Source organism: Beta vulgaris, chromosome 3 (assembly GCF_026745355.1).
Source record: "Beta vulgaris subsp. vulgaris cultivar EL10 chromosome 3, EL10.2, whole genome shotgun sequence".
Lineage (NCBI taxonomy): Eukaryota > Viridiplantae > Streptophyta > Magnoliopsida > Caryophyllales > Amaranthaceae > Beta > Beta vulgaris.
In genome coordinates, this window is record NC_079204.1 from 2,886,614 (window position 1) to 2,911,943 (window position 25,330).

At 33.3% G+C, this 25,330-nt stretch overlaps 1 protein-coding gene across 2 annotated transcripts; it reads left to right on the forward strand.

Moving 5' to 3' along the window:
- The first annotated feature begins 14,911 nt into the window (after nt 1-14,911).
- On the forward strand, nt 14,912-18,938 carry LOC104888131 (heavy metal-associated isoprenylated plant protein 9). Of its 2 annotated transcripts, none has more exons than XM_010673003.4 (5): nt 14,912-15,292; nt 15,430-15,652; nt 16,027-16,199; nt 16,708-16,798; nt 18,113-18,938. In XM_010673003.4, exons 1-5 carry the CDS (start codon nt 15,266-15,268, stop codon nt 18,619-18,621), a joined length of 1,023 nt encoding a protein of 340 aa, XP_010671305.2. In that variant the 5' UTR covers nt 14,912-15,265; the 3' UTR covers nt 18,622-18,938. The 2 variants fall into 2 exon arrangements, with proteins under 2 accessions (XP_010671305.2, XP_010671306.2); XM_010673004.4 differs by having other exon boundaries at nt 14,913-15,286.
- Nucleotides 18,939-25,330: the final 6,392 nt, after the last annotated feature.

Genomic DNA, 25,330 nt, shown 5'->3' on the forward strand with positions numbered 1-25,330 from the left:
TCATGATAAGCCCCGGCATGACAAGATGAACAACAAGTACATGTAATTAATGGTTCATGTTTCGACAATTCTTCCCACAACACATTTAATTTACCATAATACGTGGAAACACTCATAGATTTAGTTTGTTCGCAACGCGCAATACTAGATTTTATTTGATGAATTCGGGGGCCATTAACAGTAGCAAATCGGGTTTTAAGATGAAGCCATAATTTACGAGCCTCACTAAACTTAGTGAGCATACCTTTTACATCGGGATCAATGGTGTTCATGATCCAGGAGACAAGCATGGCGTTCACGGTGAGCCAGTCAGACTCGGTGTAGGGCGCGACTGGGCCGGTAATGGTGCCGTCGAGAAAAGCCATTTTTCGTCGAGCTTGAAGCGCGAGTTGTAAATCTCCAGCCCAATCATCATAATTATCTTGGCGAAGACGAGTGGGTGTGATATAGTCACCAGGGCGATCACCATGGCTAAGAAAAAAGGGGCTCGTGATATCAAGTTTTGGTGAAGCAACGTCACCGGAAGATTTGTCGCCTGTCATGAAGAAGGCGGCCGAGAGAGAGAGAAAAAAAAATTTGATTAGGGCTCCGATACCATGTTAAGAATAAGATTAGGGTAAAATTGTTGCCTTCTCATTGATGATTTACACTATATATATATGTATACACATAAGGAAACCTCTATACATAGAATAACAAATATAGGGAAACTTCCCTCTAAAGATATATTCCTATCAATTCTCTACGTCCTTAAATAGAGTGCCCATTTCTTTGAAGCATAAGTATTAAGAAAAAATTATATGTAGCGGCTTAGTTGTATTAAATCATAATTAAATATATAAATTGGTATATTTTTTATGAATTGTGTATTAAGGAGAGAGAATGTGAGCCATATGAAAAAGTGGGAGATATTTTAAAAATTCAAAGCAAAATAATAATTTAATTGGCGGACTCATACCAAATAAGAAAATCTATTTGGAACAAATATAAATGGGAAATTTCCTCAGGTACCCCTGATGTTTGACGTGATTCTCAAATTACCCCTCACATTTGAGAAATTTCTCAAATACTCCTGAATTTTGTGTTTGGGATCAAAATACCCTTATCATACACCGAAATTCAAGTGCATTGATTTCCTAAGGTAACCTTGAAACTTAGACTTTGAACTTCAAATTTCAATAAGGGTATTTTGATAATTAAGCCAACCCTTAAAGATACCTCAGGAAATTTCCTACTATAAATAGAAAAAACGGACACTTTATTTAGAAACGGAGGAAGTATATTATAATTATATTAATTAAGACCAGTTCATATCACACCGTGTGTTATTGTAGCAAACAAAACTTTATTGATTAATGATCTAACTCTATGTTTTCCTAAAAGATGCCCTGTGCTAAACATTTATAAGAACAAAATAATTCTTGGTTCTTGCTCTATTTCTTGTTGTACTTAATTATTTCAGCATGCTGACAATTTTCTCCTGGAACTAACAAGAGGAATTTGAATTATATTGTCTTTACAACTGTCCTATAATACCTAGGACAATTATATATATTTCTTTCTAATATATGAGAAGATTTAGATTCTTACAGATCAAAATTCCATTGCGAATTATTACTTATTAGATGAATTTATTTACTGTTAATCTAGCATACTCATATTTATATAGATTTAAATCATCTTTAGAATGAAGAAGATTTCTGCATGCAATGTATGGCTGCCTACTAAATACCATGTACCTTAAACAAACAAAAAAAAAAGTCATAATTACAGACTTAAGTGGAACTATTTACCTAAATTATTGCATTTTGATCGTGAGGAATTTAAGCATATGTCTTGTTGTTCTTGGAAAAACTGAGTTTAACAGGGTAGTTGAAAAATGAGAATGATTGTCTGCTTTATGAGGTTGAGCTAAATTATCTAGATTCTGTTAACCGCCCCTCCTAATTATAGACCTGTTTGTGACCCTACAATCTTTGATTAAAGTCTCTTATTGAGAATCATCCCACACAAATTAAAGTTTCTACACAAAGTTCCCCACCTGACATAAATGTCTTAGGAATGTCACGTGTACGTGACAGTGACGGTAATAATACTAATACATTTTTAGTCAAATATGTGTTTTTTTTTTTTTACTTTTTCACCATACATTCCTAACATTTTTTTTCACTATATACCTTTCAAATTTTCAAATTCACCATATACGCCTCACTTTTCGAAAAATACCTCAGACTACCCTTTTGACTAACGGCGTTATACTTTTGTTAGTCATTAGGCCCTAATACTAATTAACTAACCTAAATCAAACTCTAACCTTAACCCTAATCTAATTATATCCTAACCAGCCCTGCCCCACTCTAGCCTTTCCCTCCCCTTCACCACCACCCCTCCCGTCCCCTTTCCTCGCCGACACCCTACCCTTTCCTCGCCGACCCCCTCCCCTTCCCTCGCTCGCTGACACCCCCTTCTCCGATAGTCTAATGCAATCTTGTAACCTCCCTCCACTTCTCCCGCAACCCAGCAGTTCTCTAAACGACTGAAGCTAAGGAGTGCGCGAGGGAGAAAGGCATAGTAACAGGGGGAAAGCTACGCGTGGCGCGGTTGTGGACGGGTTTCGGTGGAGGCTGCCGGCAGCAAAGGTGTTGGTGTCGCGACTGTTGTGCGAGGGTGCAGCGAGAGCAAGGGGCTGGGGGTTAGGGGGGTGCTGGGGTCGGGGTTTGCCGTGAGGGTGCTGGGTCAGGGTGGTGGGAAGGGGGTTGCGGGGGAGGGGGAGGAGGGAGGGGCTTCGAGGGTGGTGGGGAGGGGGTTGCTAGGTTGGTGGGGATAGTGGGGGGAAAGGGTAAGTGGTGAGGGACAAGTGGTTAGGGTTAGGAAATTATATTTTGGGATTAGGATTAGGCTTTGACTTAGATTTAGACTAGCTAATTAGGATTAGGAGGGATTAGGGGGTCAATGACTAACGGACATCAACGTCGTTAGTCGTTAAGGGCAAGTTGATGTATTTTTTGAAAAGTGAGGGGTATATATGGTGAATTTGAAAAGTTGAAAGGGTATACGGTGCAAAAAGAAATTGTCAGGGGTATATGATTGAAAAACCGTTACTTTTTTTTTATGTTACCATATGTTATTACTTTAATGGGAAACTGCAGTATCGAGTAAGTGGTAATGAAGATTAATAAATAATTAGAAGTAGTTATTCTTTAATCTTAAATATCTTTTTTTTAAATGCTGATTAAGCAAGTCAAATGGTAATTGAAGCATGCTCAACTTGAGTTGGAAACAATTTGATTTGAGCTCGACTCAATTACTTGTTCGACTTAGATCTTTTAATTGGTTTTAATTAAGTGTAAGACGTGAGTAGCCTCCTAAGGCGTCTCAACCCCTTCTTTTATTATGCTCTAGTCTCTTGGTGATTCTGCTAGGCTCACGTTTGTGCATTTTAGTACTTTTGAAATCCTTATTTGATGTTAACATGTAGGGTTTTGCTAGCGACGCTAGTTATAACTTAAATAAGACCCGAAAATGGATTCATTGGGGTTAATCAGCATTTAAAAAAAAGATAAGATCACATAGTTAAGTTTGGCTATATGGAAGTTGGGGATAGATAGGACTCATGATATTGGCCTATAATTGTGAACCAACAACTAATCACATGTCAAAATCTTTGAGTTGATCACTACTTCTGATCTACCTAATCACCCGATTAACTTTAGTTATGACCTATGAGAATAACAAGGTGAAGAGCTAATCTTATATCATGGACTTCCTGGTGAAACCATGTCCCCTACACCTTTATTTATCATTGATTTAATCATCAAATTGCTCTCGTTTAGTGTTAATTTTTAGATTATATGAAAATGGGCCTGGGTAACCCAGTAAGGAGGAGGAGAGTTTAGCCCACTTACAAGCTAGGAGGTTCCATCCTAAAACCAATTGGTGATAGGAGGAGTAACTCCTTATTATCTTATAAAGTGGTTTATTCTCTCCTCTTTCTCCAATGTGTGACACTCACAAGTGGGCACTTAATGGGTTTTAACATTTAGTAACTATGTTGGTACAAATGTAATTGATCAACAAAGAATTAAAGAACAATCGACACAAGAATTGATGTGGTTCACTAACAATGTGTTAGCTATGTCCACAGGTAAAACAGAAACGTTTTTATTAAGTTTAGTAGAGAGTACAAATTTCAGAATATGAAGGCAAAAGTTCATTATAGGGTTTATATATATTACCCTACCAATTGACCTAAACAAAAGGACGTAAACCTGAATAAACCAAAATAGACTCGATATACTAAACAACATATACCAAAATCAAAACAGACTTGATATGCTAAACAACAGAGCCCATATTTGATTAATCCTAGCACCAGATAATTAATTCATGGCATAGTTCAAATAACAAACTACACTCCCCTTGAATATCGATTTGATCCTAGGAAATCAAAGATTATATGTCAACTAATTAACCTGGCCATGATCCGTGTGGAATCGATCTTGACTAGCTTGCCAAATTATAATATGTCAACTAATCAGACATGCATGCATGATAACCACAATGTCGATATGTTTCTGAAAGGTCATCTCACTCACTTAAGCTCTAGTACTTCCTCCTTGGTTTTCATGTTCTACCCTTATAGAACGCATGCCATGGTAGAAGAGTTAATTGTGCATGGGTCCATGATGAGTATCTTGCGTGGACATGGTTTGTGAGGGGTTTCTACAACAGATGGTCGAATAAGGAATATAATACATCCAAAAATGGAAAGAGAGTATAATAAAAGAAAGGGGAGAATAAGTATAAGTTACCATGTATCAATTCTCTTCTTTAATTTTTCGAAAAAATTATATTATGTAAAATTGTATATAGATACAAAATAATAAGGAAAATCATGTTTTTTACGAGCTTATTGAGTCGAGTTAGTGATTACTTAACTTGACGTCTTAGGTTTCAAGTTAAGTCAGCTTAAGTTGCACTTTGACTAGAGTGTTGATATAGTTACTTTTGAATTGCTCATAGACAAACATATTTGAATAGCTCCTCATCTACTCCATTAATTTTTTTTACACAAATCTGAAAGAGGAGTAAAATTGAAGTAAAAGTTAATTGATAGATGCGAATGTTGTACCACGTTAACTTTGGAGAAGAAGAAATTTACCACAAATAGGATGGAGCAAACATATTTACAACAAGCAAGGAATCTTTACAATTTTACATGTTACATTGAATATAAATTTTTTTTTTTGCAACATGGTATCATGCATCGTCACTCGTAAAGTTAACATCTCTCTAAAGTTTAACATGATATTGTCGTTTAGTTGGGCGACTTGTTTATTTGTCTGTCACTCGTCCCTGAACTTAGTTATTCTGTTCATACTCTAGCGAAGTTTTTGAGTTCATCACAGATTCATCATTGGCTTAGGTTAAGTTTCCTAAACTCTTGTACAAACTTTTTGCCTTTGATTACGTTGTTACAACAAGTTATTTTCTCCTACTTTTGTCTCTCTAAAGTTTAACTAGACATTGCATATAAAATTACACCTTAACTTATTGTTATCTCTATTATATAAGGGAAGGGGGGAGCAATGGTGTCCTCTATTGAAATGCCTTTTTTGCCCCTTTCCATTTCTCTTTCTAAATTACAAAAGTATTGTCAAAATCATAATCGGCACTCAAAAAAAAACTACCGAAAATTAATTTACAACACTCACTCACAAATCACTTAAAAGAAGAAACTTTACAAATCACTCATAAATTGAGAAAATCAGTTATAAAAATCACACAAATCACTCAAATAATCAGGAAACTTTATTAAAACTTAAAATTAGCATACAAACTAAAACTAATAACCTAGAATGTCAATACATACAAAAATATTTACTTACAAATCACTATTCTCAAGAACCATTCACAATTAATGGTGGGTCATGATAAAAAAAATAGAGGTGTATTTGTAGTGAAATTGAAATTTAGAAGTTAGACAAGGAAAAAAATTATTTACTTTTTTATAGTGTTTCCTATATATAATGAAACTTTTACATATATTTGGACCTATTTTTTCTATTATATAATAGCGATTAATTATCAAGGTAAAAAGGTTTATGTAAAATATCATTCAAGAATTAAAGTACAACATATCTCTATTATATAAGCGAAGGGGGAGCTATGGTGTCCCCGAATAAAGAGACCATGTTACCCCCCTTCTCATTCTAAATTACAAATTCACTTACAAATCAAAGGGGGCTTCAAACAAAAATACAAAAAATATAATTATAACAATCACTCACAAGTCAACTAAAAAAATTGCATAATTTATGTTATGCAAATCACTAAAATGAGAAAACTTTACAAAAACTTAAAAATTCACTTACAAACTACAACCTATGAAAAAATTGACTTGAAATCAAAGTGTCCACTTTCTTTACAATTTATGAAGTACTGTACTTAATTCAAAAATCAACTAAAAATATAATATTAGAAATCATAAATAAATTCAATAAAATTTCTATTTTGTTCATAGAATTTAACTTTGAAAAGTAAAAAAAAAAAACAAAAAGATGGTGGAGACTTAAGTGACAGAAACTAAACCAATCAAATTTTGCAACTAAAAACAATTATACTTAGTATGTCTAATGTTCAAATTTTGACTTATGCCGAAAAAAATCAAGTTTCTGTTTCGAAAAAATTCAAGCACGCATCGCGTGCAAAAAAATTCTAGTTTCTATAATTAAGACAAAGGCTTATCTAACTGTTAGATACCTAAACTCTATAATAATAAAGAAAAAAGAAAATTTAAGTAATTTCATTTAAAGAGAGGGGGACCTATTTATTCTATTTCATACTCCCTCCGTCCCAAAATATAGTTCCCATTTCCCTTTTTTCACGGTAATTTATGCAAGTTGGGATAGTAAAGATTTTTTGTTTATTTAAATAAATGTTGTATGGGAAAAGATGATTTTAGGAGAGAGAATGGAGATAATTGGTGAAAGAGCATTAATTGTAACATTTTGGTTGAATAAACAAAGGAAAAAACAAAATTCAAGAAGCAAATAAATGATGGGACACGATTTTTCTAGGCAAATTACGGAAAAATGTGGAACTAAATATGAAAATGGGAACTATATTTTGGGACACCCAAAATGGAAATGGGAACTATATTTTGGGACGGAGTGAGTATTTAGATATCTATCTTTTCTCGACGACATTATACCAAAATAAGTGAGCTGTTATTTTCAAAAAAGAGGAACTTAACCAAGGTTAAGTTGGATGTGAATTCTCATTCAAGCTTTATCTCTCTTTTTGGCTGGATTTGGCCCCCATTTGTACCATTTGAATTCTGTCAGAAATCAAAGATTTGAAAGAAAATTTAGGATAGAAAGAGGAATTGTAGGGCGGCTTAAGAGATTGCCTATTTATAGAAGAGTTTAAAAACTAAAGGTTACTAACTTGATGTATTTGTCCCTTCAATTTTTATTTTTTTTGCTGTATTAGTAGTATTATTTAGCTCTGGCGACCTAATCTATCTGTCAAAGACTTTAAAAAAGAATAAGATTTTTTCTTTTTGGTTGTGTTAAACCTATAAGCCATAAGATGGTATGAAAAAAAAAAAGAACCATGATGCTCTTACAAAAAAAAAAAAAGTATATAGAGGATAGCTTTGAGCTCAACTCTTCAAGATACTAAGAGCAACTCTAATGGTGAACATTAGGGACTTGCTAGTAAATACTCCCTCTGTTTTTTTTTATCTTTCTCACTTAGAATCTTGGTACTATTCATACTTAGAGAGAATCTTCTAATTGTTTCACAATTTATAAGAAAAAACATAGTCATGTGGGGTCTTGTTTGATTCGTCTCAATTAGTACATTATTAATATTCAATCGTTATAATTTTTACTAATATATAATGAAAGATATTTAAGCTAAAAGAGGTGCATTGGGAGACGTGCATAGGAAAGTGAGAATGATAAAAAAAAATAGAGGGAGTAAAAAACAAAGTTAAGCAATTAGCTCAATCATTGAAGTGAGTAGCTGAAATTTCATTTGCTAGCCAATATAGCTTAACTAAGCCAATAACTTGAGCTAAAGTTGTGAGCTTATGTGGAAATTTCGGTGAACAATTTCTATCTTCTTCTCTAAAGACAACTATCTTACTTCAAGTGGGACCTAGTCAAACAACAAGTATATTGGCTAACCATTGTGGAAATTTTGGCTTAAACTTGAGTTAACTAGAAAAATCTATGTGGCATTCTAAGCCAATTTTCATTTTGATCTACCATTGAAGTTGCTCCAAACTTTCTTATATGGTTGAATCATCACACTTATTAGTAATATTTTATATCATTATAGTATTAGAACCAACACAGTTACAAATGATGCTTTTACAAAAATACTTTTAAGATATATTATGTGATTACTTCTTTGCAAGAGAGTGTTCGACGACAGCTTTATAGGTAGAGCTAGTTTGACTTAGTCAAAATTCTTCTAAAGGTGAAAATTTGTGTTTGATTAATTACCATTTTAAGTTTGTTTTTACGGGTTTTTCACCAATTACCCTCGCGTTTTCAGAAAATTTACGAGTTATCCTTGTACTTTTCAAAATTTACCACGTACCCCTTAGTTTCATAACAATACATCCAAATGTCATTAATGACTCACGATGTTTAACTCCGTTAGTCATAACTCTAATTAAACCTTGTAATCCTAATTAACCTCTTTAACCCTAATATAACCCCTCTATCTATAATCCTAACCTCTAATCAAATGTTAACCCTAACCACCCAACCACAACTCCCCTACAAACCTACTCCTTCTCCACCCCCTCCTTTTCACCCACCCCCGCAACCCCTCACCCCATGCCATCCCTGCAACCGGCAACATCCTCCCCTCCCCGATTACGCCCCTGTTTTGCACACAATCACCGCCACACCTACGAAACCGACCCAAAGCGGAAATTCGAAAAGGGTGGGGCCGTGAAGGAGGGGTGAGGGTTGCAAAAATCGAAGGGAGGGTTGGAGGGTTGTGAGGGTGGGGGGGTTGCATTAGTGGGGGTTATGGGGGTTGGACTGTAGTGGTGGGGTGGGGGAGGGTTGTGGTTGGGTAGTTAGGGTTAGGGTATTACATGGGGTTAGGGTTAGGAGATTAGGGTTAGATGAGTTAATTAGGATTAGAGGATTTAATTTGGGTGAATAACTAACGAAGGTAACCGCCATTAATATTGGTGAATATAAAAACCGTTGTTTTTTTTGTAGTTGAGAGATATTGTATTGAAAATCCCTTTTTTTTAAAAAAAAAATAATAAATTTTTAAGACAGAATTAGATTTTGAAGTATTTTTCTAATATAAAACATAATTCTTTAATTTTGTACTTTGTTGATCAAACAACTAGCATTACTAGACATTAATTGTCTTAGAGTTCCATTTTATAGCTAATGTTTTACAACTAACATTATATACAACAATTAAAATTTCCATGATAGTTCTAAGTCACTAGCATTACATATATAATTTTTCGTAAATAAATGATCAAAATTAATAACCTTGAATAAGTCTTACATATTGATCTCCCTCAACTAATTTTTTCGCGAGACATTAAAAAATTATCTATAAAAATGTAGTAATAATTTCTGTAATATAGAAACTTAAAAAGTAGCATTTATCTCATACATTCTTAGGTTGTTGTGAATGCATTATTTTATAAAAAAAATTCAATAACTATTATACTTAAAGTTAGATGTTAAGAGGGAGGTAAATAGGTAATGCCAATTTACATTGAATATGGCTATCATGAGATGAATCACTTGTCTCATTAAGGGTTGGTAAATGAATCAAAGAAATTATTAAAAACAAAAAGTGGGGATAAATTAATTCATTATGTTTCCTTGGTTGGTGAAATAGCTTAATCAAATTTAATGTCAATAAAGTACAACCATATTGAAGAAACATGGTCTTAACATAGTATTTTTTTGGTTAAGATTTCATATGGCCAAAAATCTTTTAATATTGAGACTTGAGAGGTTGGTTTTTCTGTTAAGTGTCCCATGCTGAGTCATCTCCACGCATAACCACCAAAGGAAGTAGTGTAAGTTGGGCCTATTACTTTCTGTATAAGTGAAAAACAACCAACTTTGTGATGGAAAGTAATTACTAATCGGTCATTCTTTTTTGATGTTTATATTAACTTATTTAGTCGCATTTTGGGCATACTAATCAATTCTACACACGACGTACATAATGTCTGGCCTTTGATTTTGATATAAAGAAAATATGTACCAACATCAATAACCTAAATGTGCCCACCAATTTGGTGATGTGAGTCTATCAAAATTATGACCCCATTAAAAGTTTGGGTAAATTTTTAGCGTAATGTAAACGATTATTGTTTAAAGTAGTACATTAAGTCACAAATTTGAGTCAATTGATATTCATTCCACTAATCATGTTTTTACCTAATATCGTTTTTCTCACAGATTTGTACTAAAAATCATGATTACAATGTCTTAAATATGTATTCATCGATTTTGTTTTTTACACGAGAAATAAATTAGTTTGAAAAATGAAAGGGTGGGGATCATTAAACGTCGTCCGAAAATTACTTAAAATTGACCCAAATTCATTTTTATAGACCATTTTACCCTTCTTCTTTTCCACACCACCCCCACCACCACCTGTCACCCCCTGCCACCACTCGTCATCACCTACCTCCCCACTACCACCCGTCACCTCCTCCCCCAGACCCCCACCCACCTGCAAAGCCGTCAAAATTTTTTTAGGGACAATGGGCGAACGTCCAGGCTGGACGTTCCACCCATGGCCCAGTACGTTGTCCCTAAAAAAAATCGACGGCTTTGCAGGTGGGTGGGGGAGGAGGTGACGGGTGGTAGTGGGGAGGTAGGTGATGACGAGTGGTGGCTGGTGGTGCAGGGGTGGGGTGTTGCTCGTGGGGTTTGCAGAGGGTGGGGGTGGCTGGTGGGGATGGCCGACTGGTGGGTGGCTGTGGCAATATGGTAGTGGTGGCAGGAGGTGGATGGTGGTGGAGTGAGGTGATTGGTGGTGGGGGTGGTGGTTTTGAGAAAAAGAAAGAAAATATTAAAGATGTAATTTCAATTTTTTTTGGAACGATTTTAAGTAACTTTGAGACGATAAAGAAGTTCAATATTGGGATGGACATGGAGGTACGAATGGAAGGAAAAGGGGATGTGACTAAAAAAAAACTATTGCTGTGAAAGGCAGCAATACACTCACCATGTGAAGTACCCATAGATTGAAGTACACAGATCATTTTACACGCATTTTCACTTAAAGCTTTTAAATCCCTATACGCTTCCTCCATCCCTAGGAATTCAATAATCTGATGCAGCTACCTGAATCTTTTCATCCGTACTCAACAAACTAATTACCAATTAATTGCTCGGATTTCAGGAATTCGACTAGTTATCAATGTTAGTCAAGTCCAGGAATATGGACTTGGCAACTCATAAAAGAAGAGTTCTCTTTTAGTTCTTATCACATTTTAAGTTAAGTGTCATATTATCTCTTTGAGAAAATGAAAGGAATGGGCTCCACAATTTTTTAAAAGCAACATCTTTTTGCATCCATGATCCATGTTTTGAAAGTATTAGAAAACTTCGTCCCTACTACCATTGAATTGGGTTTATTCGAAATATATAATTTTTTCATATAAATAAAGTAAATCAAAATGACTTGTCAAATTTTTTATCATTATGGTCTCCAAAGGGAAAATAATGTTACAATATGTTTAATGTGCGCCCACAAACACGTGTTAAGTTATATATTTCATTAGTCCTAAAATGAATGAAACGTAGGGGAGACACGAGAATTAAGAAAGTTGGAATAAGATAAAGTTTATTATGCAAGCCTATTTTGAATTTTCTGGATATGCTACTAAAGGAATATTAATGATATTACTTAATCAAATTCCAAATTAAGTTACAATCTTGCCTGATATGATTATATAAAAGAGAAACTATATTGATGTGCTCATTCTGCATCAAAATTATTTGTATGAACCACAGTCAAGCTTTGTTTTATTCAATTTATATGGACTTATCTATTAATTATTTTAACTAATCTGAACTTCTATTCTAATTTATTGTGTTACCTAACATAGTTAATCTTGCTTTATTTAACTTATTTGATCTTATCTAATCTGAACTTCTATTCTAATTTATTGTGTTACCTAACATAGTCAACAGGTTTGTCAAGTATTCCAAACTTTTTTTTACGTATCGTTTTACAACTAAAAACTAATATCTCTATTAATTGCAGCCTAATGGAAGAGCAGCAGTTTTCAACAAAGTTATGAAAGTTTTCGGATTCAAAGAATACTCATGGTTTTTACATCCACCAAGTAACACCATGGATATTAATCAGTTCCATATCGTTGATTACATATTTGAAGTTGACTGGGCTGATGAGTGTGCGTGGATTTTCAAGAAAATTAGTTAATGTCAACAAAAAAGTAGTTACAAATGCAATTTCAATACTTATACTTATTTATTAAAGTGTTTTTAAATACTATTTGATTGTATTTCAAAGAATCTTATTCACAAAATGGATGTAAACTTAAATACTAAATTGCATTTGCTTTTTGTTTACTACTTAGTAATAATTACGCCTAAAAATGTCATCGCACGCATCGCGTGCATAAAAAGCTAGTTTTATCTAATCTGAACTTCTATTCTAATTTATTGTGTTACCTAACATAGTTAATCTTGCTTTATTTAACTTATTTGATCTTATCTGAACTTATTTTATCTTATTATATTTTATATGAACTTATCTTTTTTTATTTTATCTTACCTTATATTAACTTGTACTATCTTAATTAAACTTATCGTATCTTATCTAAAATAAGTTGAACAGAATATAGTTTAAATTAATATATACTTTTAATAAGAGTGTAGAAGTTGACTAAAAACGTACATGGGTGAATGTGAGACTCAACTTGAGAGAAAATTAGCGATAAGAAAGGTTAGTATAAATTGTTGCAAGTATTACAAAACACTCAAAAGTAATTAGAGATATACTCCTAAGCACTAGGTATTTTCACACGCACCTCATCTAAGTTTCTGACTTTGTAACTAACTAAGTTTCATTGATGAAACGAAAGTGAGCATGTTCTTTGCTTATATGGTTATGTTTAAAATAAAAAAAAAGCATCATTTTGATTCCAAACCACTCTAATAATATGGTCATTGCCTCATTGGTAGAAAGCAAGATCATTGCTGCCTAATACACTAACTACAAAATTTGAGCAAGGTTAAAAACTTAACAACCCCGAAAATGGCAGTTTTTTAAGCAAAATGCTACTCCTTCATTTTTTTTTTATCTTTTTCACTTTTCTTTGCGCATCTCCGAATGCACATATTTCAACTTAAATATTTATTATATATTATTAAAAATTATAACAAGTGAATATTAATATTATATTGATTGAAACGAATCAAACAAAACCTCACATGATATATTTTTTCTTATAATTGAAAAAAATTGAGAAGATTCTCTCTAAGTATGAATAGTGTTAAGATTCCAAGTGAACCAGTACGAATTATTACAGTTGCAATTGTAATTGGCAATCTTGTAATTCTTTGTAAGTTGTTGATCATAGAGTTTGTTGATTAGTGAACGTAATTATATTAAGATAAAACCATGTTATGAACACTTTTTTTTTAACAGAATACATACTTGCCATTCTTGATTCGTAGCTCATTTTGATCAATCATTCAAAGATCAAAATAATCATTAAACATAGTTCAAGATTACTGACAAAATCTTGGACCTAAAAAATCAACTTTCATCAAGGAAAATTATTTAGATGTTGCGTCCATAATAGGACAATATAATTATCAGTTAATGAAGTGATTGATCACTTAATTTGCATGATCAACTTAAGTTTATGGTGTTTTGGCTCCACACGGTGGTTAGGTATCGCATCAACCATTAATTAAAGTAATTAAGCTTTTTGTATCTTGTTGTAAAAAGATAAAGGTATAATTATTAATATAAGCTTAGCTAATAAACTTTTATCAATCACACATTCCTTGTGTCCAGCCTGTCCAAATAACATGTTAGTTGTTACACATGATAACCACCAAATCTCTTCATTCTCATGAACCCTAGCTAAGTAAATGCATGACCATAAAAACTTGATTTATTAGTAAAGAATTCAAGTTCATATGACATAAAATTTAAGCCTTTAGATCATGCCTTTTAACAATCTTTCTTTTCAAAGAATATTGAATATTACTATGCATATAGGTAAGAGTTGAATCTTAAAAGTAAACTTAATAGTTAAGATTGAATGGAAAAGTTCACTAGTGATTATAAACTTTTTAACAAGGTGATTATATCTGAAAACCACTCGACTATTCATTATCACATTTCTCGTATCAATACATATTTCCTTTTAAAGGATAAGAACTATTCGATAGTTCATTGTCATTATTATTTTTTTTATTAGGAAAGATAATAGTCCGAAGATCAACCCCTGTCAGGCTACTAGTTTGCAGGGCACACCAGCTCAGAGGCTGGGTACAAGGCTAAAACAGCCCAGAATTAATTGCCCAACATATTGTTGGGATGAGGATCTGAACCACGGACAATACCGGCCATGAAATTCGAGGTGGTACTCCACTGAGCTACCACTTCCCTCTAATTCATTGTCATTATTGCTCATAAAAAAACTCGTTTTTCGAGAAATTACTAGAACAAAAAAGTAATAATGCTATTTTAAATTGGACAAATCCACATGGCAGCCAGTCACAATTGCACTTCTCCTCGTCATCAAATTCTCACCATCACCTCATGTCCTGACTCTCCACCTCACCCCACACACCAAGAACTTCACCAAAGCACCATCTTTATTTCATCTATAAATTAGCTTCCCTTGCTTCATTGGTTTTCCCCCCTTCTTTTTCCTGATCTTTAGCTCTCAAAAAGATTGGATAAAAGAAACTCATAAAAAGAGATCAAATTCTAATTCTAGGTTTATTTTTTCTTAGGCATATATAGTTGCATTGCATGTGCTTTGGAATCATCAACAACTTTCTTTATACATAACATATGCTGCAGCAAAGCAGAAGTAGAGAGCACCGCCCATTTTCAAATCTCAAACATCTTCTTTAACTTCTCAAATATATACATATATATAAACAACATTTTTTCTTCAATCTCTTTCTCCACTTACCAAATTTACTACATTTTCTTATTACAAGTAAATACATCTTTTTTAGAGTTTTAACCAATGGGTGAAGAAGCTAAGCCAGTAAGTGTAATGATCAATCATTTGGTTAAATTATTTCAAATATGATTGGTTTTCCAAAATTTTAGGAGATGGGTTTTGTTTATTGGTGAATTTAATGAAGTGGGTTAATGTTGGTTTTTTGATTTTGTTAATATGAATAACAGGAGGAGCAAGCTCCAGCTGAGACTAAGCCTGAGGAGAAACCAGCAGAAGAAAACCCACCACCGCCACCACCACCGGCGGAAGAGAAACCTCCGGCTGAGGAAGAAAAGAAGGAAGAGGAACCACCGCAACCGCCACCACCACCACCACCTTTTGTCCTCTATGTAGACTTGCATTGTGTTGGATGTGCCAAGAAAATTGAGAGGTCCATCATGAAAATTAGAGGTTATTTATTTTACTCCTTCCCTTAGTTACTTTTTTATCCATATAAACCACGAAAGCGGTACAAAGTATAAAGAAGGGGAGGGGGATTTGAACCTCTAACCTATCTATGGGGTTGTATCTAAATATGCCAAAAAAAATTATCGAAGCCAGGTCCCTACCAGTCCCAACTAAGATTCTCCGATGCTCGGAAATACACAAGGAAAGAGTAAATTGCATGGTTTTAATTAATGGAAAATTTATACCACTTTATCCCAACTATGACAATATAAGTTTGGAAGTATTTCTTCATTTTTAATTTTTTGTGAGTAGAAGTTGGAGCAATAATTGTGTTGAATTTCTGTTACTAACCCATAAATTACTTGTTATGCAAGCAGGAGTTGAAGGGGTAGTAATTGACATGGCCCAAAATCAGGTAACCATAAAAGGCGTGGTGGAGCCACAAGCAATATGCAATAAGATTATGAAGAAAACAAAGAGAAAAGCAAAGGTTTTGTCACCTTTACCGGCAAATGAGGGTGAACCCATACCTAAAGTTGTATCTTCACAGGTAATTTTCATGGGATACCTACCAACACTTCTTTCACTTAATTCATGCCATATACTAAACAATAAACTAATCGCGAGAAAAAAAAGTGTATATTAGGGCGGAATCAGAAAAATATTTTAGACGGGATTAAAAATTTAATTTTTATTTTTAGAAGGGGTGGAAAATATAAAAATTAACCTATTTTATTTTATAAAATTACATTTTTAACTTTAATTTTTAAAAAGATTCAAAAGTTGGCCGGGATTCTGGCTCCCACCGATCCCAATGATGTTCCGCCACTCTGTATATTGACGTTACTATCTTTACCCTAATTGTATCTTATCTTTTGTTACTAAGGACAATAAACTTAAAAACCTCTTTGTTCATCAGTGAATAGTTCTCATAGCTCTCTTTTTATGTTCTATTATTATTCATTAAGTTTGCTTTTAGTATATATATATACTTATTATGTCAACATTTTAATGAATTCTTATATTTTGAATTTTTGGTGGATTTTCTCTTTGTCCAGGTTAGTGGCTTAACAACTGTGGAACTTAAAGTAAATATGCACTGTGAGGCCTGTGCTGGACAACTCAAAAAGAAAATACTCAAAATGAGAGGTACATACATTACATAAGTATATTCAAGCCATTTTTCACTATAGGCAAAAAAAATTCTTGTATTTTGTGCAACAATATGTCAATCCTTTTTTGCATGTCATAACAATTGGCCCACTCTCTAAAGCTTAGCACACTCCATGCAAAAAAGAAATCCCTAACAAAAAAAAGTTTAATCAACCCCTTTTTTCAGAGCTTTTTCTACTTTCTAAGATTCAGACTTATTCCCAAAAAACAAAAACAAAGTTTATCTACAGTTTGTTAATTGTGAGTTAGGCCAAGGACTTGACCTTAAACTAACACATGCTCCATTGTTCATGCAACCAAACATACAACTTTCATTTGTGGTCCATGGAATCTGGCAGCTTTGCTTCAGCTAACAAAGTACCAAACTATATACATATATAGTATATTTTTGTGAAAAAACCATATAATTAATTACATATTTTTGCCATAACTAACACTTGTATAGTTGTATATCAATCAGAAAACTTAAGGAAAATGAGTATCCTTCAGACTTCTGATAAAGTACTGCATATTTAATAATTCTACTTCATCTTTACTGAACTACTGTACTATTATTTATGTGAATGTATATGTATAAATGTACTTGTACCCCATTTAATTTCGTCCAAAACACGGTCTTTTATATTAATATCTTCAATTATATATTAATAAAAATGATAATGAGATGATGGGTTATGCTATATGCAGTCTTTTTATATGATTTTATGGAAAATTTTTGCATCAACCAATGTAATAAATGATCAATTAATGTAACTTATTTCCATTATTAACTTCTTATATACCGCCTTTAAAGCTGCATATAACTTTTTCCTAAAATGATATCTACTCGAGTCTAATTACTTGCTAGGTATATCTCGGGAACCAAGAAAATTAAAACTCATTGTACCCCCCACTTTTGCCATTTAACCATCTTTAGTCCAACCTACCAATCACATATATTACCACATCTAACACTAATAAGTTGTGATGATCATTAATCAACCTATAAAGTGGCATGTCCCACAGGCTATCACACCACAAGAGCTGTCTCAAAAGGTATAGACATTTCATATGTAACAAGTAATTAATTAGAGATATAGTGAGCATCTTAATAATATACATTGAGACGAGTTTAATTAGATTTTAATAAAAACTAATAGACTATCGAAATATTCATATGCTAGTAAATATAACTTAGTAGGTAAAGGGTTCGAATCTTAACCCTCGCATCCACCGTTACGTGACATGATATACTACCATAGTCTATATGATAACTATTAACTAATATAAGTAAACATATTTAAATTGCAGGTGTACAAACAGCAGAAACTGAGTTAAGTGGTGGGAAGGTCATAGTCACAGGTACAATGGATGCAAACAAGTTGGTTGAGTATGTGTATAGACGCACCAAGAAACAAGCCAGAATAGTACCACAACCCGAGCCCGAAAAACCCGCTGAAGAACCCAAGCCCGTCGAGGCCGAAAAGCCCGCCGACGAACCCAAGCCCGAGGAAAATAAAGAAGAAAACAACAATGCACCCCAAAATGCTGAAGGAGGTGATCAAAATAAGCCACCAGAAGCAGAAGGAGGTGAAAATAAAGGTGGAGATAATCAAGGTGAAATTAATAAAGAAGAGGTAAAAAAAGAAGAAGGTGAAGTTGTTAATGAAGTAATTCAACCCATTAACATTGAAGAAGAATCAATGAAAAGAATGATGTATAATTACTATCAATATCAACAACCATTGTATGTGATTGAAAGAATCCCACCTCCACAATTGTTTAGTGATGAAAATCCCAATGCATGTTGTATTTCATAACCTTAATTAATGAATAAGTAATTAATTAAGAAACAAGAAGTGAAAAAATCCAACACATCAAAGTTTGAACTTATGATAATTAAAGGTTTTTGTAATATATTATTGTAAGTTCAAATATAATAGAGAGTTAATTACTACCACATGATGGTATGAGAATATAGAGAACTTTGTTGGGTTGTTGTCATAAAGTGCTTTTTTTTTCTTCTTTTAATTAAGTGTTAGAATCATTCTGTATCTATGTACTAAGTACCTTCATATTGTAATCAATCAATCAATATACTTTTAGAAAATTGAATACTATAATGTTGAGGACATAATCTATTTATTGTATATTTGTATTCTTCTGACTCTATTATGTGGAGCTTTTTCTGAGATTTTACTTCCACAAAACTCTAACTTCCATGCACATGATCATGTGTATAGAAGTTCTTTTTTGGGGTTCAGGATCATGTGGGTGGAACTTTTCTTTTAACATTGGCGGAATACAAACAAATTCAAGGATTAAAATTAAAAGAGACCCGATTCTCTTCTAAAAGAGTTTGCTATATCGTTACTTTGTTTTATAATAATTGCAACATATTATATTGATGTTCAAATTTTTAAGAAATCCATATAAAGAAGATAGTGATGGAGATAGATATGAAGTAGAACTTTCAAATATTGCATTAATAAGAAACTTTCAAATAAAGGAAACGTTTCAATAAAAACGGAACAAGAACTTGTTGTCAGTTGACTTTGTGAGTCGTTACACTATTCTCGTGCATTTTTTAATCCATTATTTTTGAGCTATTTTTCATAAAAAGCACAGGAAAAAACTAAGTGATTGTGATGAATATACAGAACCCCTTAAATTTTGATAGTCGGATAATATTTGTTAATACTTCTGAAACTATCAATGGTTTGCCCTAAAAGCGTATTCATTTTTTGATCATCTGTCTCCAATATTTTTGCTTCGTTCAATTCTCAAATTTAGACAAAAAGCAAGCAACTTCTTCTTCACCTCTTAGGTCAATGAGAATTAAGATTCTCCTTTCTTTTTATAGTATTTCTTAATCAATTTGTAGACTAAAATCCTAAATTTGGCACAAATTTGTGCTTTGCACGGATTAAATATCTACTATAATCTAAAGTCAAGTTCATTATTCAATGAAGTTTGAATTTGTTTATGATGGAAACGTTCAACTAATTAATTTTGTCTAAAGGTGAAAACATTACATTTGAAGCTATAAAGCATAGTATTAATGCGTTTCATCATGCATGGACTGTAGAAGCAGAGTAAGATCGTCCAATGGCCACCACCACCACGCACCATTATATTACTGAAGTATAAAGAACAACATAAAACATACATGAGTGGAAGATTGTTAAAAAAAAATGTAGTCTTTGGAAAAGCAACAAAAATGACTTATGACTATATTATAACCTTGAAATCGTATGGTCAAATACTATTATTATGAGCACTGAACCAATCTTGGCCCCCATTATATGCTGATAAATTTATAAAATAATACACTTCTTTTCTTCATGTGTGGGATTGCTAATAAATTTACAGTTTGGAGAAGCAATAAAAATAAGGAAAATTTAGAGACAATCTTTAAAATACAAAATTTTGCGAGAAACAATTTTTTAGAAAATAATTTAGCAAAACAACACCTAAAAAAACTTTTGCGAGGAACAATTTGACGTATTTTTCGCTATTGATTCGTCAAAATTAAACATGTGTAGGGATGTGATATGCATTTCTCATGTTTCAACCCCATTTTCTGGCATTGACCAAGTATTTTCCGTTATTGACTCCATCAGTATATGTTGGGATAATGGAGGGAAATGAGGTTGAAACATAAGAGTTGTGGTCACGTGCCCTGCACATGTTTGGTTTTAATGAGTCAAAGTCGGAAAATGCTTAGTTAACGCCGAAAACTGGCCAAGGTAGTTTCTTACAAAAATAATATTTTAAGGGTCTTCTTGCCGATTTTTTTAAAAAAAGTTTGTTTGTTGTAAAACTTGTATTTAAAAGGTGATTTTTAACCAAATTTTCCATAAAATAATTACTCTATAAACTGTGAATAGAGCAAGTGATATACTTCTAAAATCATTATAATTACTTGATAAAATCTATAATGAGTGTTCAAATATATCTATCTTTATAATTCCCTTCTTTAACTCTTTTCAACTTAGAGGTGATTAATTATTTAAATCTAGTTTCTCTCTAGCCACCCCTCTCTTCTCTTCTTCCCCTTCTTAATTTAGTTAGGGGTTGTCATGGATAATTTCATTCATTCAGGGTATCTCGCTCTTTTCCTCTCTTATTTTCAATTTTTATTAGTTTATTTTCTCTTTTTTGTTGAATAAATTAGTCTCTCTTTATGAGAGTTTCTCGAGCCCCACTATGGGAGACTTTAGTCTATGTTTTAGAGATCTCATTCTCCTCTATGCTGAGAGTTGTGAGTCTAGTTTGTTTGTCTTTACATATGAGAAAGTATTATGATTGATTGAAGTTCAAGACTATCAACATGAAGGTATTAGAAACTAGAATGCGGTCAACATGGCTCGATCAATAATGATCTTCCCAAACTATGTCAGAATGATAGACTTCCTCATTAATAGCTGTTTGATTCAGCAAATACAAGGGAATTGCACAGTATTGCTCGATCTAGTTTATTGTAGTTTCTTCGAAAACGAATTTAATTTGATTTTGTTTGATTATATCTTTAATACTTATGAAATTTCTCTTTCAAAAAAAAAGGTTAGAGGTGATCAATTTGGCCCAAGTCTAATTGATATTGGGTTGGGTTAGACGAAAAGATAGGTCCAAATCAAACAGACATAAAATTTGGGCTTGTGGCTTGATAGTTTGATCCAAATTTCAATATCTATTCAACTTAATCTGTTATATATTGATCCAACCTGATTTGGCTTGATAAATGCGTACAAATTTTTCGGCCAAATATGATACTCTTTTTAGCCGAAAATCCAACCAGACACATAATTGTATCAACTATCTAGTGTAATTAGAATCGTTATTTTCTAACCCGGTTCAATATATATTTTGACCTGAATTAAACTTGAAGTTAATGAGAAAAACCTTAATTCAACTCGAACAACCTTAGGGCCAGACTCAAGCTAAAGTTAATATTTTTTTTGTTTTGGGTCAACTTTATTTGATTATGCTAAACTTAGGGCGGCTCACAATATATCATATTGTGAGCCCTAAGTTTAGCTTAATCAAAGTTGACTCAAAATCAAAAACCAAACTTAACTCACTGACCCAAATTGTGAGCCCTAAGTTCAGCTAAAAACCCTAAGATAAAAAACTTTTATTCCATTATGCCAAAGCCAATACAAGACTTTAATAAATTGTCTTTCTATCAAACATTATAAATTAGAGAAAATTGTAATAGTACTCCTGAATTCTCTGATGGTGTCAATCCAGAAAAATCAAGTTATAGTAAATTAAGACTCCACATAATATAATATGTACAATAAATTGAAAGATTATGGGTTGCACATGAAAAATTGTCAGCAAAAGAGAATACAATACAATACAATGTGTTGTGCTATCTTGTAACTTTAACACTATTTAAGTACTGTTTAGGAGGTCATCAACATAGAGATGCCTTTTTAACTTTTCCTGAAATGAAACTTTTTTCATAAATAGGTAAAGAAAATTGACCAATTTAGGGAGAAAGAGATCCACAGTAACTCACATGGTTTGGGGCCATAAATTGAACAAGATGAGGTGAGTCAGCAAAGTAAGGTCCAGTCAGAGCATGGAAAAAGGTATTCAAGAGAACCCACATTTAACGTGGCATTTGCATGGCTATGGTAAGACTTGTCGATGTATTGTCTCTTTTGTCAATATCTATAGTTATCTTCTGTGTTTTTCCCCCACATAATGCTAAAAGAGAAAAGAAAGTCCCACTTCACGTTGTTTGAGAAAATAATTTCCAACGTATTATTTATGAATTTTTCTATGGATATAGTCACAAGACAGTATTAATTCCTCGTATATGTTGAACTCGAAATTAATTTCATGGATATCGATATATTGTCCATGTAAAGCAGCAACTATAATTTTGGTTTTTTTTAATAAAATTACTACTCCAAGTAGCGATCAATATTAATAATAATGTTTCATTGAAGTTGACCGCTACTTTAAATAGCTGTTATATTATGTCCCTAAGACAAGCTATAAGGTACGCATATAAAATGCTGCTACTCAGAGTAGCAGTTTATCGCTGAAGAGAACCAACACAAGAGAACGCGCGCCACACAGGTTTAGTGCTTCTCGCACGCCATGTAGCGGTTTATGTCGTAAATGGCTATCATAAGTAGCGACTTAACTTAAAGTTAACCTCTAATCTGAATAGTGTTTTACCGAAAATAAAAAACAAAAAAATTTCTCGCGTACTGTCCTACATAGACGGTATCCATGGAATTCATTTCAACTTCAGCGTATATGGGAAATTAATATTCCCTTTGACATTATTCATCGAAAAAAATTTTATTAATATTTATGTACAATGGGCTGGAAAAAGAAATTCCGAGAAAAACTGCTAAGGCTCTGTTTGGGAACCTATTTCAGGTAGCTGAAATAACTAGGTGCTAAAATAAAAAGCTACCTTAAATGAATAGAAGTGTTTGGGATGGAACTGAAACTGCATTTCAGTCCCTAAAAGTGACTGAAATTGAAACGCTACTCAAAGTAGCGTCTGAATTTCAGGCACTGAAATTGTATTTTTTTTTCTTTTTTTATATTTAAATTAGATGTATTTTTGAGAACCATGAACATGAACTAGGAGCAAGCATGCATTAATGGCGCCACTAGCCACAACTTCAATGTTGCATCAATGTGAAGTAGAGGAGAGAGAATTTGGGGTTTTTTTTTGGTGTGAAGAGAGAATTTGGGGTTTGTGTTGCTAACACAATGAAATTTAATTGGGGAATTTAGTTTTGCAGTGGGTTTGATTTTTCCATGATTGAAATGACAACCTTCAAGAACTATTAATGGAGGTTGAAGCATTGCTTCGCCAACATTGAGAATTTTATGGTTTGGTTATTGCTATTATCTTATGGCTGTTGTTGCATAAAAATGAGGAAAATGAGGCTGTGCAGATTGATGGTTTCCTAGGCTTGAATGTTTGTCTGTATCTCCAACAATTTTGCCATTTTTTCAATGAAAATTCTCCAAATTATCAAAAAAGAAAAACTATTAAATGGAAGTTTTTGAATCTTGATTGTATCGAAAATTTTTGTGGAAGATTTTGTGGTTTGTGGTGACCAAAAGGCATAATTTGAAAGTATTAATACCCACCTTTAATTCATGTGATGAAGGAGATACTCACTAGCCATAGTAGTGAATTGGCAAATGGACTTTTAAGGCTTAATGGCTTCTCATGGACGGTGACAAAGTATTTCGTAGTACATTGAAATGAATCAGTGTTGAAATATATATAATAAAAAAATTACAAAACTTAAATAATTAATCACCTTATGCAACTAGTTTTGCCAAACAATTAAACTAATCAAATACCTTATCAGTTTCAGTATCTTATCAGTTTCAGCTATACCTTATCAGTTTCAGCTACCTTATCAGTTTCAGCTATATTTCAGACAGTATTGCCAAACAGAGCCTAATTCAATCAACGGTCTAGCTTTAATTAGCAGTTCTGTTTAGATAAAATTTGTTTATCCCTTATGTGAGTTGAGGTGTTTGTGTATATGAACTAAACTGCTTATTATATTAGCAGTTTTGTAACATAAATGCTAATTTTGTTAGCATTTTTCAAAATAGTAAATTGCTATCTGTAATATATCTCCTACTTGGACAGTATACAAGAAATTATATTTCAAAACAGCGTAAAATTGGAATGTATTCTTGTTTAGCATTATGTGGGAGAAAATTCTCTTTTTTTGGATCAAGAAGTTCCTAAATTTTTTAATCGCTTTATAAACCATTGAGATTATTGTTGGGCCTTTTCTAAAATAAAATAAAAACCTATTTTATATTATTATTTCAGTTAAATGGTCACTTAAAAAGTAGCGTAAATAAAGTAAATATTGAGACCATCTTACCATAAGTCCATCTCATTTAGTAATCTTCATTAAGGCCTGAGGGTTTATATGCATGATTAAGAAAATAAATAAAATGTAACTCTGGATACACCTCAAATTTGGTGTAGCCGGAAATACATAAGAATTTGTACCCGGGTCCTTCCTGGTGGTTTTTTACCGACCACAACATGGTGATAATTTGATGATATATCTCGAGTATCTTGACTGAACTTCTATTCATCGCCCCAAAAATACTTAAAATCACTTTTAAAAAAGTTAAAATTACATCTCTAACCTTTTCCTTTTTTTCTCTAAACCACCACCCGCCACCAGCCACCTCACTTACCACCATCCACCTCCTGCCGCCACCACCACCCCATTGCCACAGCCACCCACCAGCCACCTAAGGAGTCGAAATTTTTTTTCAGACAATGGGCGAATGTCTGGCCTGGACATTCGCGCCATGGGGTGAACGTCCAGGCCTAGACATTCACGCCATGGGGCGCACGTCCAAGCCTGGACATTCGCGCCATGGGGAGAACGTCCAGGCCAGACGTTCGCTCATCGTCCTAAAAAGATTCGCCTGCTTCCAGGTGGGTGGTGGAGGAGGTGGTTGGTGGCAGTGGGGAGGTAGGTGATGGCGGGTAGTTGCAGG